General features: G+C 41.9%; 1 protein-coding gene across 1 annotated transcript in view; it reads left to right on the top strand.

Moving 5' to 3' along the window:
- The first annotated feature begins 563 nt into the window (after window positions 1-563).
- Window positions 564-17,158, top strand: part of LOC120933099 (zinc metalloproteinase-disintegrin-like VLAIP-B) — an 89,808-nt gene continuing 73,213 nt past the window's right edge. Inside the window, exon 1 of the mRNA XM_040346098.1 lies at window positions 564-718. Within this exon, the coding sequence (XP_040202032.1) occupies window positions 610-718 (109 nt within the window). The 5' untranslated portion in view covers window positions 564-609. The remainder of the gene's footprint in view (window positions 719-17,158) is intronic.

The following is a 17,158-nucleotide window of genomic DNA, read 5'->3' as shown; positions in this document are numbered from 1 at the left end:
TAAGAACATTTCACAAGATTTTTTTTTTTTTCCTGTACAAAGTGTATGGAGATTCCTGTAGTCATGACCAACATTGTAATGAATGCAGTTAGTGAAGTGCTATACAGAATTGATACATTGTTGCAGTGACACAATTTCCTCTTCTGGTTGAATGTTTTTAGCGCATAGTGTTATTTTCTCTGTTGGGCCGAATGTTCTTAAGGCTTTTTTTTTATTAAGATTAAATGTTAGGGAATGTTACATCTGCCCGTGAAAGTCAACACATAGAAACTGATTTTTCACACATATTATAAACATTATGGTTATAATATGTCATTTATATATATATATATATATATATATATATATATATATATATATATATAGACCCCATAGTGTGTTCTCTGTGACTTTCAATCAATTGACAATATAAACAATCCAACTGAGACATTACAGAGCATACATGTATGCCAATCAAAACAGATCATAAATAGAAGAGGACACCACAAGAGCATACACACAATGAGGAATGGATCAGGGATAAGTGTGCTGAAACTTCCGCCTCCTTGTCTGTAGACTTGTGTAACCTGTTTGCTCATGTGAGTCTCTATAAAGACAGACAGCCCCAGCATGATATACAGAACTCATTTCCTCTCTGCAAGGAGTGAACACAGGAACATAACACAGACCATGCTGGGGGCTGCACTACTCCTCTTGGCACTGCAGTGCCAGGTGCTAGGTGAGTCTGGGGCACTGCCCTATAGGAAGAAATTATTGTATAGTGGAAGCTATTGGAAATTTGTTCTGTTTGCTACTGCAAAAATAGACTGCTGGTTGGTGAAACCTAATTTGTAGTACACTGAATTAATAGTTATTAAACAATAACAATAAAGTAGTTGAATCTATCAGTAGCAAAAGATTTTGATAGCCCTAGACGTAAACTTTTTACAAAGCTTTAATGTGTGAATAGAAGATCACATGGAAATGACTTGCCGGGACATCGTAGTGTAGTCTGGGATGAATTGATATGTGTATTTCCGTGTTTGGTTTGCGTATAGGCTAATTTTAAAGTCTATCTATTGTTTGCAATGAAAGTGCATATAGACTTTGTTTCTCTAGCAGTAGATCAGATTACAGCAATCAATGAGCAGCCTCCAGGCATTGGGATTGTATGTGATAACAAGGTATGCAGGCTCCACTTTTCTGCTTGTCCTCATAACAGGATTTTATGCCTCTGACACACCCAAACCTGGAGAGCCGAGTCTGTCCCTGGAAATATTCCTTGTGCTTGAGATTTTTCAAATATGACATCCAATGTGTGACAGTAGCTATAGCAGCCCATGTGGCTGTTATGGGGCCTGGGGTAGGAGGGGGCCCCATTACAAGAAGCTGCTTCCAGTACAGAAGGGCTGAAACCAGGCGTCAGGTTGCTAGTCATAAGGCCCATACACACGATAGGACTTTTTGACAACAATTGTCCGACGGATGCGTTTGATCAGCCAATCCGGCCGTGTGTACGCTCCATCGGACAAATGTTTTTGTTTTTTTAACGGACAAATGTCCGCTGTGAATGCGCTCAAACTTTCCGGCAACAAATGTCCAATGGAGGATAATCCGATCGTGTGTACTTAAGTCCAAACACGCAGGCTCAGAAATGCTAAAGATCAGACAACAATATCAGAAGTTGCCTAAAGGGTGGTGGTAAAGAGCTGAAAAACCACGTGATTTGGTGAAAGTTGGTTGAAAAAGTCCACGGCCAACGCCCATTTGGACCAAAAGCCACGTAAAGTCAGATGGAAGTCCGATTGTGTATATGAGGCTTTAGATTCACTTCCGAGTAGGGATGAGCTCTGGCGTGTTCGCACAGTCCACGTGCAGAGCCTGCCAGGAAGTCTTACGGCGCTGCGCTAACCACAGGCAGGGAGACATTTCCCGATCTCTGCAGCTGAGCATCGGGACAATGTATCCCTGCCTGTGATTAGCGCAGCGCCGTGCAGACTTCCTGGCAGACTCTGCATGTGTGAACACGCCAGAGCTCATCCCTACTTTTGAGCAGTAAGTAGGGTTGCTACCTCATCCTTTTAAACCCAAATTAATTACACAGGTTCTGTGGCTGATTAAGGTGGTTATTAACCACTTGCCTACTGCCGTATAGTAAAATGACGGGGGCAGGCACCCTCCCTCCAGGTGGACATCATATGACGTACTTGTTTTCCCGGCATCACTGTGTACTTGATGCGTGTGCCTGGCGAGACCCATAGAACACTTCATTAAAGTTTGTTTAAAAAAAAAAAAAAAAATGAACAGTACAATCTGACAATCGCAATGGATTGGCACTGTATTTGTATCCCACCGCATAGCAGCCACCAGCCGCTGCATTGTAACACAACAGCTGGTGATAATGGACCCTTAAAGGCGTTAGGGTTTACATATTTCTGTATTAAGAGTATAGAGTAATCCCCAGACACACTATAAAGAAAATCTTTTTTTTTTTCTGAGGAACTTTCATACGATGTTCTGATAGTGTGTACACAACTTTCGAAAGCCCATTCCGACCTTCCGAATAAAAATTTCCGAAGGGACAAACGCTAAAATTGTTCTTGTACGGGAACTGAACGAACGACTTTAGTTTTAATGTATACAGTTTTCACACAAGAAATATCCGATATGAAAGACTGCGCAGAAAAGACAAAAAAGGATTCCTTTGTCATACGAAAATTTTCGTAAAAAAAAAAAACTCTATCCTCGGTTCCAACTTGCTGTGAAACATAAAACCGATTGTTCGCCCGATTTTCTCATAGTGTGGTATAATATTTTGCATAATCATGATATTAATTATTTTGTCATAAAATTTGATTATATTGATTATTGGTACTGTAATTATAACTTTATTCCAAACATTAACCCCTAATAATGTAAAGCTGTTCAGTTTCCGATGAACCAGTTGACATTTGCTCAGTAGGAGGCTCTGTTGGCCCCCCCATCACTTGACATCTTTTGATTGGGTGGCAAGTTGTCTGACAAACAGCAGCTGCAACCAATCAGACATGGGCTGATCATCAAAATAAAATGGCCGCAGTGGGAGGTTCATCCATGTGTACTATAGCATGGATGGAAGAATTTTTTCCTTTTTTTTTTTTTTTCTGTTTATCCCGCAGGCTGAATAAAAAAACAAATCTATGTGCTTGACCAGCTTTAGGCACACATAGCCTATTTTGACCGTCATCCGCGGGAAACCGCAGCAAAATTGCGCCGCTATTTTGCCACGATTTGCAGCCAGTGGTCAAAATGCTCCTATCCTGACCGAGATTCTTCCGCAATCAGGAGCACCTAAACAATCCTAAAAGCCTATGTGTACATGGACATTTAGGGTTTGATGGAGTTGAGATTAGGAACTTTGGCAAAAAATAAAATAGTAGGCCAGCTTGGCCCAAACAAACTGTTTATAAGTTCACTGAAGCTTGGAGTTCTGCTTTAAGGACTATGCTGACAACTCTTCTGCTGCCTGTCCTCGATTTAGGCACTCTTTATGGTAAGATCAACGGCATGTGTTCAGGGCCGTCTTAATAGGATCATGGGCCCCTGGGCAAAGTAATGCACTGGGGCACCTACCAGCCTGCCCCAAATTTACGCACCTACTCAAGAATTAAAGTATAAATCGTTGATAGAATTAAACATATACATATATTAGTACTTTCAATAAAATTGATTTTAAACAATATGAATTATAGCATGTTTTCTAAGACTAAATCAATACAAAGAGCACAGGGGGAGGCAGAAGGGCATCAGCAGGGCAACATAAAAGTTCTGGAATGCCACTCAGCACAAGGCCATCATCCTGGTAAAACTTAGTTAAATGCATGACTATCCTAGCAGATATAGGACAGCTGGGAAATATGAAATGCAAGACTACCATGGGGCCCCTGGGCAGTGCCCAAGTGTGCCCAGGCATCAAGACAGCCCTGCATGTGTTGTCACAGGTGACGCTGCCAGCTGCTACAGTGAACGTTAGCCTGGTTACACCTATCAAAGGTTTGCATTGGGACTCCATCGCCCCTGCACATCCAATTACATTTTCACAATTTTAATTTAAGTCCCTCTTCTAACTCACACTATGAATCGCAAAGAAATGCGCAGTGTATTCCTGTGCAATTCACATGCGATGTAGTGCAGTGCATTTTGAACTCATTCATTTTGAATAGGCTCAAATTGTATTGCATGCACTACTTTTGGAATCGCGGTGCAACTGGATAACGTGGTGCTTTTGTACTATGCAATCCTGTGCAGGCAAATGCACTGCATTTGGGGTGTCATTATAGTAACACATTGTTTTTCAACTTCAGTTCTCAAGTTCCCCCAACAGGTCAGGTTTTCAGGATTTCCCTCAGATGAAACAGCTGTGGTAATTACTAAGGCAATGAAACTGATCAAATCACCTGTGCAAAATAATGGAAAGCCTGAAAACATGACCTGTTGGGGGTACTTGAGGACTGGCGTTGAGAAACACTGCCTTAACATTGACAACCGCAGCAGATCGCACATTTTGATTACACAGGTTCTGAGGCTAATGTAATTGCCACCTTAATCAGCCACAGAACCTGTGCAATTAATATGTGTTCGGTTTTAAAGGGATGGGGTGGCAACCCTAATAGGTTTGCCTCACCGCATTCTAGGGTGAACCTAGCCTAAGGCTCAATTCAAACTGGTGCGACTTGTCATGCAACTTTGGACATCAAAGTCACAATGCAAGTTGTTCCCCATGTTTTCCAATGATAACCATTCATATATGTGCGATTTAAAGTTGCAGCGACTTCATGCACTACTTTGGTCTACTTTGGTTATGCAACTTGAGGTCTATAGACTTTAATGTTAACCCTCAAAAGTTGCATAAAAGTTATAACTGAATGTTGTACAATGCAACAGTTGTCCATGATCGAATCCAAGTTGCACCCATCCAAAGTTGTGTCCAAGTTGCACTCCAAAGTCGCCTCAGCTTTGGAGTCATACAAGTTTGAATCAAGCCTAAAAGAACAGCACTTAAATTGCAAATCATTTTTTTTAATTAAATATTATAATTGGGTATAGACACCTTCTTGTTCTATAAAATATTGTAAGGCCTCTTTCACACGGAGCGGACCGTTTTTGTGTCCGCTCCGTGTGTGTCCGTCGGCTCAGCGGGGATCCCCGCTGAGCTGTCGGCGGACAGGGCGGTCCCCGCACACAGTGCAGAGACCGCCCTGTCTCTCCTTCGCTCTCCCCTATGGGGAATCGAATGAAGACGGACCGTCTGTCCGTCTGCATTCGATCCGTTCCGCTGGACGGAAGAAAAATAGGGTTTTCTTCCGTCCGCAAAAGCGGATCCTGACGGACGCGGATGGTTGCGGACGTTAGCAGATGCTCCATCCGCTAACGGACGCAATCCCATAGGGATGCATTACAAGTCCGTAAACGGACTTGTAATAAACGGACGGACGGTCCGCTAGTGTGTAAGGGGCCTTAAGCCTTTATTTTAGTTACAGGTAAAAGCAGTCCAAGTCAGCCTCTGGCTTCTTATAAGCTCCGACAGCAGGATCTGTCTGGAATAATCTGCCTCCCTTCCTATCTACCTGGGATTTTTGTCTCTGTTTCCGCCCAGCTCTGCATGTCCCAACACCAAGTCCTGAGTGTTCTTAGGATAAAATGTATTGAAAATCCAGAAAGGAAAGGCAGACCCCCTCATAGCATTCATATCAGACAGATACTGACATTAAATTGCAGAGATCTCCCTAGAAAAAAAGTATAAAAAACTGTCAGAATCCTCCAAAATCTGAAAAGCATATTCAAGATTAGTTGGAATTGCAGTTTAAAGGATTTTTTTTTTTTCCTTTTAACTTTACTTTTTACTAAAAACATTTTATACTTAACTGCTCCTGAGTAAGGATGAGCTCCGGCGTGTTCGCATAGAACACGTGCCGAGCCCGCTAGGAAGTCGGCACCGCGCTGCGCTAATCACAGCCAGGCAGACATTTCCCGATGCTCGGCTGCAGAGGTCGGGAAATGTCTGCCTGGCTGTGATTAGCGCAGTGTGGGTGCCGACTTCCTGGCGGGCTCCGCACATGTTCAATGCGAACACGCCGGAGCTCATCCTTACTCCTGAGCAATGGTATTGCACACAACAAGGGTTGCCACCTTATCCCTTTAAAACTTAACACATATGAATTACACGGGTTCTGTGGATGATTAAGCTGGTAATTAAACTCACTTGGTGCCTAAATTAACCTGCAGAACCTGTGTAAGGCTCCATTCACACTAATGCGTTTTTTGATGTATTTTGCAGAAATGCTGGGAAATTTTTTAACATGGTTTCCTATGGAACATGTCCACATCAATGCTTTTTTGTACCTCTGCGTTTTTGGAAAGGGTCAGGGACTTTTTTCCATCCAAAACACAAGTACCATGCTTTTGCCATGATTTGCATTTTTTTTTTACCTGTTTTATAGCTGGTTGTTGAATGAAATGTCAAAAATAAATACAAAAATAAATAAAAATGAATGAAAAAAAAAAACGCATGTCGAAAAATGCAGCAAGCACCGCAAAAACGCTCAAAAGCAACATTCATAGGTGTGAATCGAGCCTAAAGCCCCATACACACAATCAGTTTTCCTGCAGGTTTTTCTCTTCAGATTTACCAAAACCATCTAATATGAGGTCAAACCTTAAGGCCGGATTCACACTTGTGCAGTGCGAATTTCAGCTCTCTTATCTCTGCAGAGAGATAAGAGAACTGTTCAGCAGATCAGCTCCGTTTTAGATGCAAATTTGGGGACCTGGGAGAGGGTGGAAGTGTATTGAGCTGAATGAGACAAATCCTGAAGAGAAATGAACACATCTGCGAATCAGATGCGTGCCTATAGAAGATAATGGGCCTGAATTCGCACCATAGCTGCACCGCAATGCCTAGAAAGGCACGTTTTTTCGGCAATGCGCATTGCGAATGCATCGCACGTATGTGAACCAGCCTCAATGTATTTTATAATGTTATGCGAATTGGATGTGGTTTAAGCCGCAACCAATTCGCATAGGTGTGAACCCGGCCTAAGAGTTTCAATTTGTATGCAATCAGGCAGGCCCTTGCACTACATGGTTTTGGTAAGCCTGAAGTGAAAAACCTGCAGGAAAATTGATAGTGTATATGGGGCTTAAGGCCTGATTCACACCTATGCATTTTTAGTGCTTTTTGCATTTTGAAGAGTTGCACTACAGCCCATTTAACATTGTTTCCTATGGAACACGTTCTGTAGAGCAAATCTGCAAAGTGCAAAAAGCAATAAAAATGCATTGGTGTGAATCCAGCCTAATTCATATGAGTTTAGGATTAAAGTGATGAGGTGGCAACTCTACACACAACGGTCCAAAACCTCCTCCTCTGGGGACTCCTACTGCTGCTGTCTGCCCCCATAGCAAGCGGTTTGCTATGGGGGCAGATGTGAGGCCTTGCTGCTGAGCTGGCACAGCACAGAGTAAATACACCACATTTATCCCCTTAATCCCCCTAGATGTTAACCCCTTTCCAGCCAGTGTCATTGGTACAGTGACAGTGCATATTTTGATCACTGTGTTAGTGATAAGTCGCTGATTACCACCACTACTAGTAAAAATAAATAAATACAAATTCCAGTAAATATATCATAGATTGTAGACACCAATCCATATATGCTTTTTTTTCCCCAAAAATATGTAGCAAAATAAAAAGTGCCCTAAATTCATGAAGAAGTGTTTTTTTTTTATTATTATTTTTTATTATTGGATATGTTTTATAGCAGAAAGTAATATATATATATATATATATATATATATATATATATATATATATATATATATATATATATATATATATATATATATATATATATATATAATCAAATTTTCTGTTTTTATTTTTTTAAGTTTTATAGCGCAAAAAAAACAAACAAACCTAATGTCATTTGTGGCTAATAGGATTGAGAAGTAAATTGTATGATAGATTTTTTGCAACTTTTGTGTTTTACAAATAGCAATTTCTATTTTTGTTGTGTATTACAATTGCCATATTTGTTCAGTTTGTCACATTACCTAGTGACATTGGAAGTATTGAAGTGTATGCCAAGCCAAATACTTTATTTTTTTTTTTTTTTATATAGTAGAAAATGATTAAAACAGCTTTCGAGTATTTTTTTTTTTTTTTTTTGCCATCTGTACCCAATGGAGAGTCTATCCTTCAAATCTGTTCTGGAGATACAACAGAAAGTGAGAAAATATGTGAGGGAAATTCCCCCTCAGAGTTGTCACAGAAACATTTGTTCCCCCTTGGAAGGTCTCCCCACTCTTCCTGTTCTGGTGACAACTCAAACATTCTGGATTTTAGGGCTTACATTTGCAGTTGGGGTGTGGTAAAAACACTTGGTTAAGCCGTTTTTACCATCCCCCCCCAACCGTTCCCCTTAGGCTGCAAATGCAACCAGATAGGTGTTGTACACATGCCATGACCATGATGCTTTGCCCTGTAGCCACAGCAAAAAATATCCTCCTGTTGGTTCAGCACACAGCAGTACCACTGAATGCAACCCATTCAAGTGAATGGGGCAATGCCGCAACTGCGTGAAATGCATTTATTATTTATTTTGGGCATTTATTTGTTGAGTGACAGATATGAGCTCATCACTGTGCCGATTCTCTCTCTGTTCATTTAGGCTGGGTTCACACTGAGAAATTGAGAGGCTCACAGCAGGGGTCCGATGCGTCTCCATTCACTGGTTCAGGTCCGATTTCCGCCTGAATTTTTGGGACCAGAAGACGCACAGGACTTCTGTGCAATTAGGAGATGTGTGAGAGTCGGTCACGATCTCCTGACATGAGAATTTGATGTGGGGAAAGCTGCACCTTTGTACTGACTCATAGGCTGGACAATCTGGGCTCAGTGGAAGTGGGTTGAATGATATTGATCATCAAACAAAAGATGTGTAGTGGCAGGAAAAGAAGTACTGCAGGGAAATTCCTGCATTAAAATGAATATTACAGCAAAATCTGGCTTTGTTATTTTATATCTAACCGCTTTCCGACCAGCGGTCGTCAATGTACTGCGGCAGGTTGGCTCTCCTACGCAAACCACCGTAGGTGTACATCAGTCTTTCCATCGGAGATAGCGACTGACCATCAATCGCGATGTACAGAGGCAGAACGGCTATCTGCCTATGTAAACAAGATGATACCCTGTTCTTCTGTTCCCAGTGATTGGGAACAGCAATCTGTGTCACCTCCCTGGTAGCCCATCCCCTCTTACAGTTAAAACACACTTAAGCCCTTAATAGCCCCATAGTGTTAACCCCTTCCCTGCCAGTGTCATTTTACATTGATCAGTGCATTTTTATTGCACTGATCATGTAATAATGTCACTGGTCTCAAAAAAGTGTAATTTGGGGTCAGATTTGTTGGCCGCAATATCACAGTCCCGCTAAAAATTACCAATAAAAAAAAATAGAAGTCCCTAAATCTATCCCATAGTTTGTAGATGCAATAACTTTTGCGCAAACCAATCAATATACGCCCATTGCAATTTATTTTACCAAAAATAAGTAGAAGAATATATATTGGCCTAAACTGATGAATAGATTTGTTTATATATATATATATATATATATATATATATATATTTATATAGTTAATTTTTTTTTTTTGGATATGTATTATAGCAGAAAGTAAATTGTCGCTTTTTTTGTTTATAGCTCCAAAAAAAAACAAAAAAAAACGCAGAGGTAATAAAAAGACCAAAAGAAAGTTCTATTTGTGGGGAAAAGGGGACGTCAATTTTGTTTGGGTACAGCGTCACAGGACCGCGCAATTGTCAGTTAAAGTGGCGCACTGCCGTATCGCAAAAAAAGGCCTGATCATTTTAAGGGGGTAAATCCTTCCAGGGCTAAAGTGGTTAAATGGGCTATTTTTTATTTTTTTTGTGTGTGTATGAAGTTTGAAATTAAGGATTATTTGTGAATGGCTGAAGCCTTGTTTACCGGGTTATGTCATATTTTTATTTTTTTATAATTTCTTGGTTGGAGTTCCTTGGTGCTTTCATAAAGATGTACATTTAGATACGTAGGGTCAGCAGCACAGTGTCCCTTAACATTACTGTTCTGAGACTTGTGAGATCCCTTGGGTTAATATAGTGGGATCTATTGAGTAAAGTAAGTTCCTTGGAAGGACATTGCTCAATCGCTGCGCAGTCTGGGCAGTTCCTAAGGAATGTGCTTGTTTTCTTCTCCTCTGGCACCTTTTACCATGTATGGAGCAATATCACCGGGATGAGTGTGCCAGCCACTAAATATGATTCATGCACAGGAATGGGTGACATGACTTGCAGTAATAAAACATTACAATGATTTTGGGTACAGAGCATTGTTACTAACTTCCTTTGTTTCTGTGGGCAGTCTTAGTTTAGAGATTTGCTCCTAGAAATGTTTTTGCATATGGGCGTTCTTTCATTACATAATTAGACAGGTCATAAATGAACTGCAATGTATCCCTAAGCATAGCCAAAAGGTAAGCAGATGTGTGTCCATGGCCGCTGATACGGGGGGACCACCAGCCCTCCTGTAGGGGCCCCCAGCACACAGAGGGGCCCAGACAGCAGGAGGGTTGGTGGAGAACAATGCCCTCCATGTCTCTCACCCAGGTTTCTTCCCTTTTCCCTCCCGCCAGCTTTTAGCAGCTGGGTGAGAAACATGGAGGGATAATGAACCTGGCCAGCTGCTGCTGAGCCTCTTCCCCTGCCCCAAAAGGGGGTTGTGCTAGGAGGAGGGATTTGTGGGAATGCATACTAGGAGAGGGATTGAAGAAAGAAGATTTGTGCTGAGAGGGGAGATGCGGGTGATTGTGTACCAGGAGCTGATGAGGGAATTCGGGGCTAATAGGAGGGATTGGGGTTATTGTGCAGGCGGGGAGATTTGTATTAGGAGGGGGAATTGGGGTGGCATTTGTGTCTATTAATAATGATTTTTCATGTATTTTTTTTGTGAAAATATTGTATAGAATACCGTCAGGTGTGTGTGTGTGTGTGTGGTGGGGGGGCCTGTCAGGTAGGCTGTATGGGGCCCCATGATTCCTAACAGTGGCCCTGTGTGTGTCTGTTTACATCCAGGTATATTCAGCATTGCTGGACTAAATGCAATACGCTTGCATCCTGGTCTACTTACCTGACTGTATGTAGAAAGATATAGGGGAAAGCAAGTCCGTTTACATCCATTCACCCATAGGGTCTGTTTTTCCTAGATTAGTAAAAAAAAAACAGAATGCACACGGATGTCACACATGCAACAATTGTTTCCATTCTGATCCACCTCGATCTAGGATCCCCAGATAGGACATAAAGGAAGGCTCCTATATGAAAGGGGCTGTAGTGATAAACCCTGATTGGTCATTATGATTCAGCTTGGTGTATAACTTTTTCTAGGCAGTTGGCTAGTTCTCGAACTGGGATTTTAAATCCAACATTTGGAGAGATATTGAACAATTTGATTCGGGTAATAGAGTATTTACCCCCTTCGTGCCTAAGGGTAAAACAAATCGAAATGCCTAAGCACAATTTTGCAACTTTGACATGTGTTAGTAAAACCATAAATATCAACTACCGGTACTTTGTGCATCCAGGTGGATTTGTTTTTTTCAGGACAAATTGGGCTTTCATTTGGTGGAAAATGGATATCTCCTGATTATTATTTATCTTTTATATTATCAAAGGGAAACTGGGCCAAAATCGTAAAAAATAAATAAAAAATAAAAATAATAATTTTTTAAAAATGTAGCTGTACATTTCTTTCAACTACCACAACATAACCTACCACCAAAGAACAACGCAAATGAAATTCTCCTGCTCCTGGCGATCGCAGCAATACCACATATGTGTACGTTAGTTGTTACGTTAATTGTTGTTTGTTTTTGGGCTGTACTACGGGAACAATGGTGCACATTTTCCTTCTTTTTTTTTTTTTTTATCCTTCCTTAAAAGAACACTAAAGGCAAACTTTTTTAAATAACAAACATGTTATACTTACCTCCACTGTGCAGCTCGTTTTGCACAGAGTGTCCCCTAACCCTGTCTTCTGGGGTCCCTCGGCGGCTGTCTCGGCTCCTCCTCACAAAAGCTTTCTACCTTCATGCGAGCGAGCTCGCATGGTGGAAAGCTTTTGTGAGCGTGCTCCCGTGATACAGCGGTGGGCATAGCCGGCGACTGTATCACTCGGCCCCGCCGCATCATCTGCTGTGATTGACAGCAGCGCCAGACAATTGCTGCACTGCTATCAATCCGTCCAGCATAGCCAATCAACGGCCAGGCTGGGAACCGAAGAGGATCACGTGGACGCGCACAGGACTTATGAGCGGTCAGGTAAGTAAAACGGGGGGGGGGGGGGGGCAGTACCGTCGGATGTTTTTTCACCTTAATGCATAGGATGTATTAAGGTGAAAAAACTTTTACCTTTACATCCCCTTTAATCACACTGACAAAAATCCTGCAAAAGAAAATAAATACTGATCCTGACCTTTGGCCCGGACCTTGACCCACGAACACTATGGATTTTTTTTTTTTTTCTGCAAGGAAAGAGAGAGAGATACTAAGTATCTCTTTCCTCCATTCACAGAGAAGGAAAACACAGGGATGGGCTTCCCAGTGACTGATCACTGCGATAGCCAATCAGATGCTATTGCAGCAATCAGGTGACCCAGAGGCGGGAGATCCAGGTCCCAATCATTTGTACGGGACTCCCGCTGAGACCCTGATCTCTGTGCTGAGAGCGCTGTATGTGTTGTGCGCTCCCAGCACAAAGAGAGATATGCAAATATACCGCCCCATGGAAAAAAGACCAGTCCAGTGGGGTTACATATTTGTTTACGGTCGGTGTCAATTGGTTAAAGAGGAACTTCAGTGTTTTGTTTTTTTATACTGTAGCTGCTGAGTTTTAAATATCAGGTACTTCCCAGTGCCTGGAGTCTAACGCTGTCTTCCCACAGCCAGTTCTTCTTGCTGCAGGTCTCTGGTACCAAACTACGTGGTTTTTCAGCTCTTTAGCGCCACCCTTTGGGCAACTTCTGCTAATGTTGAGCTATGGTTAGCATTGGTTCGGAGCATGCGTGTTTGTACTTTGGATTTTTTCCGAGGGACTTGTGTACACGCGATCGGATAATCGGATAAGACACATTTGGAAAATTTGAAAGCATGCTATAAAACATTTGTTGTCGGAAATTCCGGTTGTGCGATGGATCGTACAAATGGTCGGATTATCCAACAAAACCCTGCCATCACATTTGTTGTCGAAAAATCTGATTGTGTGCACGAGGCTTAAGTCTTCACACACAGGTGTTCAAGTGAACTACGTGGTAGAAATTAGGTAAAAAAATCTGGATTTTGTTGGACGCAAAAATTTTTTTTCACTGTGAGCATTAATCAATATAATTGCGAAATCCTATTCTACAAATGACATACAGCTTGAGGCAGCTCAAAGTGCACTAGTTATTTCCTGGATTTACATACATATTACTCAGCATTTTACTTAATATACAGAATTATTCATATCCGCCCATGCCTGTGGATGAACTTTTAGGCTGCATTCACACCTGAGCGTTTAAGGTAAAGGCTGAACTCCAGGGAAAAGGCTACATATCTAGTTGGAATACATTAAGGCTGTCCCTACATCAGTAGAATTTCATTCGAAAATGTATGTTTATGGAACGTCCATTCGCTTTTCTAATGGTTAGTGGGCTCAAATCGAAGATTGTTTTCAATTGAAGCCAGGAGAATGTTTTAAAAGAAGGATGGAAAATTTTTCTCAAAAAAAATTCTAACTGTAATGCCGCGTACACACGACCGTTTTTCATGACGAAAAAATATTTTTTTTTTAAATTGGTCGTGAAAAACGGTCGTGTGTAGGCTCCAGAACTTTTTTCTTGATGAGAAAAATGCCCAAATAGTTTTTAGAACCTTCTCTACTTTTCCTCATTTTTTTTCACGTCGTGAAAAACGGTCGTGTGTACGCTTTAACGAGGGGGAAAAAACCGTGCATGCTCAGAAGCAAGTTATGAGACAGGGAAATTAGAAAAAGCAGCCCAAAGGGTGGCGACATTCGAATGGAACTTCCCCTTTGTAGGGCCGTCGTACGTCACCGCGCTTTGCACAAGCATTTTTTTTTCACGAACGTCTGTATGCAAGGCAGGCTTGACAAGAATCACGACAAATCTTGTTGAAAAAAAAATAGTTTTTTTTTCATGACATGAATAACGGTCATGTGTATGCGGCATAAGCCTAAATTCACACTGACAGCGGGATTGAATAGACATCTGTGCAGGAACCCGCACAGATGTCTCTGAAAGTCACCAAAAGTAGTTCAGAAACTAATCGGGAATTTTTTTTTATTCTTTCCTTTTATAATCACTTCAATAACCTTACCTTTGTCAGCATTTTTTTTTTTTTTAACAGAAGTTTTAGTTCCTCTTTAAGGGAGCTGTTTTACTTGCCAAAGCATTTGAGTTTGTGGCCGCCCAGTTCCTAAATTTCAAGTGTATTTCTACTTTCGCAGTCAAATTTGAGAAAAAAACATGTTTGTTATGTTTTTCTTCAAGCATGCACAGGATGCCTAAAAAGGTTTTGTTTTTTGTTTTTATATTTCTTACCTTTTTAGATGCTCCACGGGAGGAGATGAAATGCATGACTGCAACGTTTTTTTTAAACAATGTCCCAAGTTTATCCTCAAACTCCAATGCAAGAAACCCAACTTCTACCCCCCCCCCCCAACTCTTTGTTAGCTTAGGTTCACACTTGTGCAGGTGATTGCCACTGCTGGACTGCATCTGTTAATCTTAATGGCACCTCCACATAGCGTGGTTTCCCCACTGGAAACTGCCCTGCACTTAGTTTCCATGCTGGCTGCGTTTTCAGAAAAGGTGCAGGGACCTTTTCCCTGCATTTTTAGGAGGCAAAGCAGCTCATTCAAATGAATGCCCATGTAAAACACACCCCACAGAGCTGCACAACTGTGAACCTAGCCTTAGGACAGACAGTTTTTAAATCTAGTTACAATTGAAAAAGAAGATCTGCCTGCACAGTACATACAGGTTTATATATGGCAAACGCCACTGCCCAGCCCTCTCATAAACATGGAAAACTAGTAGGATCTTTCCTTGCTGGAGGGTCCAGAATAGCGCATCTAAAAGTCAGGTAAAATCTTTAAAGCGGGGGTTCACCCTATAAACCCAAAAAAAAATTTTTTTTTTCTTCTACCATAAAATCAGGCATTGTAGCGCGAGCTACAGTATGCCTGTCCCGATTTTTTTATCCCCGTACTCACCGTGTACTCGTACATCGAAGATACCGACTCCCCTCGGGGAATGGGCGTGCCTATGGAGACGGAGGATGATTGACGGCCGGCTCTGGCGCGTCACGCTTCTCCGGAAATAGCCGAAATAGGCTTGGCTCTTCACGGCGCCTGCGCATAGCCTGTGCGCAGGCGCCGTGAAGAGCCGAGACCTACTCCGGCTGTCTTCGGGGAGAGTGACGTGCCAGAGCTGGCCGTCAATCATCCTCCCTCTCCATAGGCACGCCCATTCCCCGCGGGAGCCGAAATCTATAATGTACGAGTACACAGTGAGTACGGGGGTAAAAAAATCGGGACAGGCATACTGTAGCTCGCGCTACAATGCCTGTCTCGATGGTAAAATCGTGTCACTGAGGGTGAACCACCGCTTTAAATATTTTTTTTAAGTTTCTACTACAGTACGTGAATAGGGACTAATAGGTAACAAATATAAGATTTTTGATCATAAATAAGCTGTTAATAAACCCACAACAGTAAAATCAGTGTGTATATGTAGTATAGCATGCTTGTTACTCACTGTGGAACCTAAGAGGTTAATCCTGCACATTGTGTAAAAACGCTGTTTAACCCTGTCTTCTGTGATCCTCCTATTCTTCCATTGTCCCCAAACTATCTCCTGATTGAACAGAGCCTTTGGAATCACTCTGCACATGCTCAGTTTGGTGTGTATTGATAGAGTTTTTTTCCCCCTTGGCAGAGTGCATGTGATCAGCACAGGGCTAATCAGTACTCTCCAGACAGAGGGTCAGGGGTCATGCTGCCTCATAAGACAGTCAGAGTAGAATGAAAACTACTCCTACAAGCTTTAACCAGACACTGATAGAAGTCATAGGACTGCTATATACTGCTGATGAGAAAGGGTATTTAGCAGTTTTATATTTACTTAAATAATTACATTTCCATGTTCACATTCCCCTTAGTTATGGTATAGGATGTAAATACTTTAGGAGGATCCTATATACTTTGAACACCATCTGTTCTTTTTGCTCTATATTACTGTCTTAGCATGTGTGCATAAAGCGGGACTATACTTGCCTCTCCTCCAGCAACGCAGCATCTGCCAGCTTCCTTGCTGGCACCGGCAACTTTGCCTGATTTTCTAACAGGTTCTGGATCTTCGGCCATTTTGATTGGCATTGGCATATTTGGATAACAACATCCCCATTCTCCCCAGCCACTTTATTTACATTTAGCTTTTGGCTGGGGAATCTCACAGGAGCGGGGATACAGCACTGTGCAGGAAGTTGTCCCATTCATGACTGGTTCTCAGCACAGACATGCCCTGCTCTGAGTAACGCTGTACCTCTTTATGCCAGTTTAGAGCTGGTCCTAACTATTGCCATTTTCCAAATCCGTGAACTGGCAGGAATTCCAGGCTCCCCCAAAAAATGTAAACGTCAGCAGCTAAAATACTGTGGTTGCTGACTTTTCATATAAGGACACTGACCTGTTCAGGGATCCAGCGATGTCCTCACCCGAACTGATTCTTCAATCCGCTTTGGGTGCAAGTGCCGGCATCTCAAGTAAGGTAACAGGAAGTGAAGCCTTGCAGGTTCACAGCCAGTTTCCTACTGTACATGCACAAGCTGTACTGTGCCTTGTGAATTGTCCTGTAGTCCTCTGGGACCTGTGATGTGTCCCAGAAAACGGAAAGGAGGTGGGGCTAAAGGGAAAATGAGAACCTGCCAAAACCAAGTACCCGCTGCCTTAGGGTCACCACATTTCCAAACTGCCATTCAGGGACACCCCCCTCCTTCACAAATAATTGACAATTTTAAAGGTTTATATGCAAGTAATTGGCCATA

The sequence above is a fragment of the Rana temporaria genome, chromosome 3 (genome assembly GCF_905171775.1).
Source record: "Rana temporaria chromosome 3, aRanTem1.1, whole genome shotgun sequence".
In the NCBI taxonomy this organism is placed as follows: Eukaryota; Metazoa; Chordata; class Amphibia; order Anura; family Ranidae; genus Rana; species Rana temporaria.
This window is presented reverse-complemented; position numbering and strand designations above follow the sequence as displayed.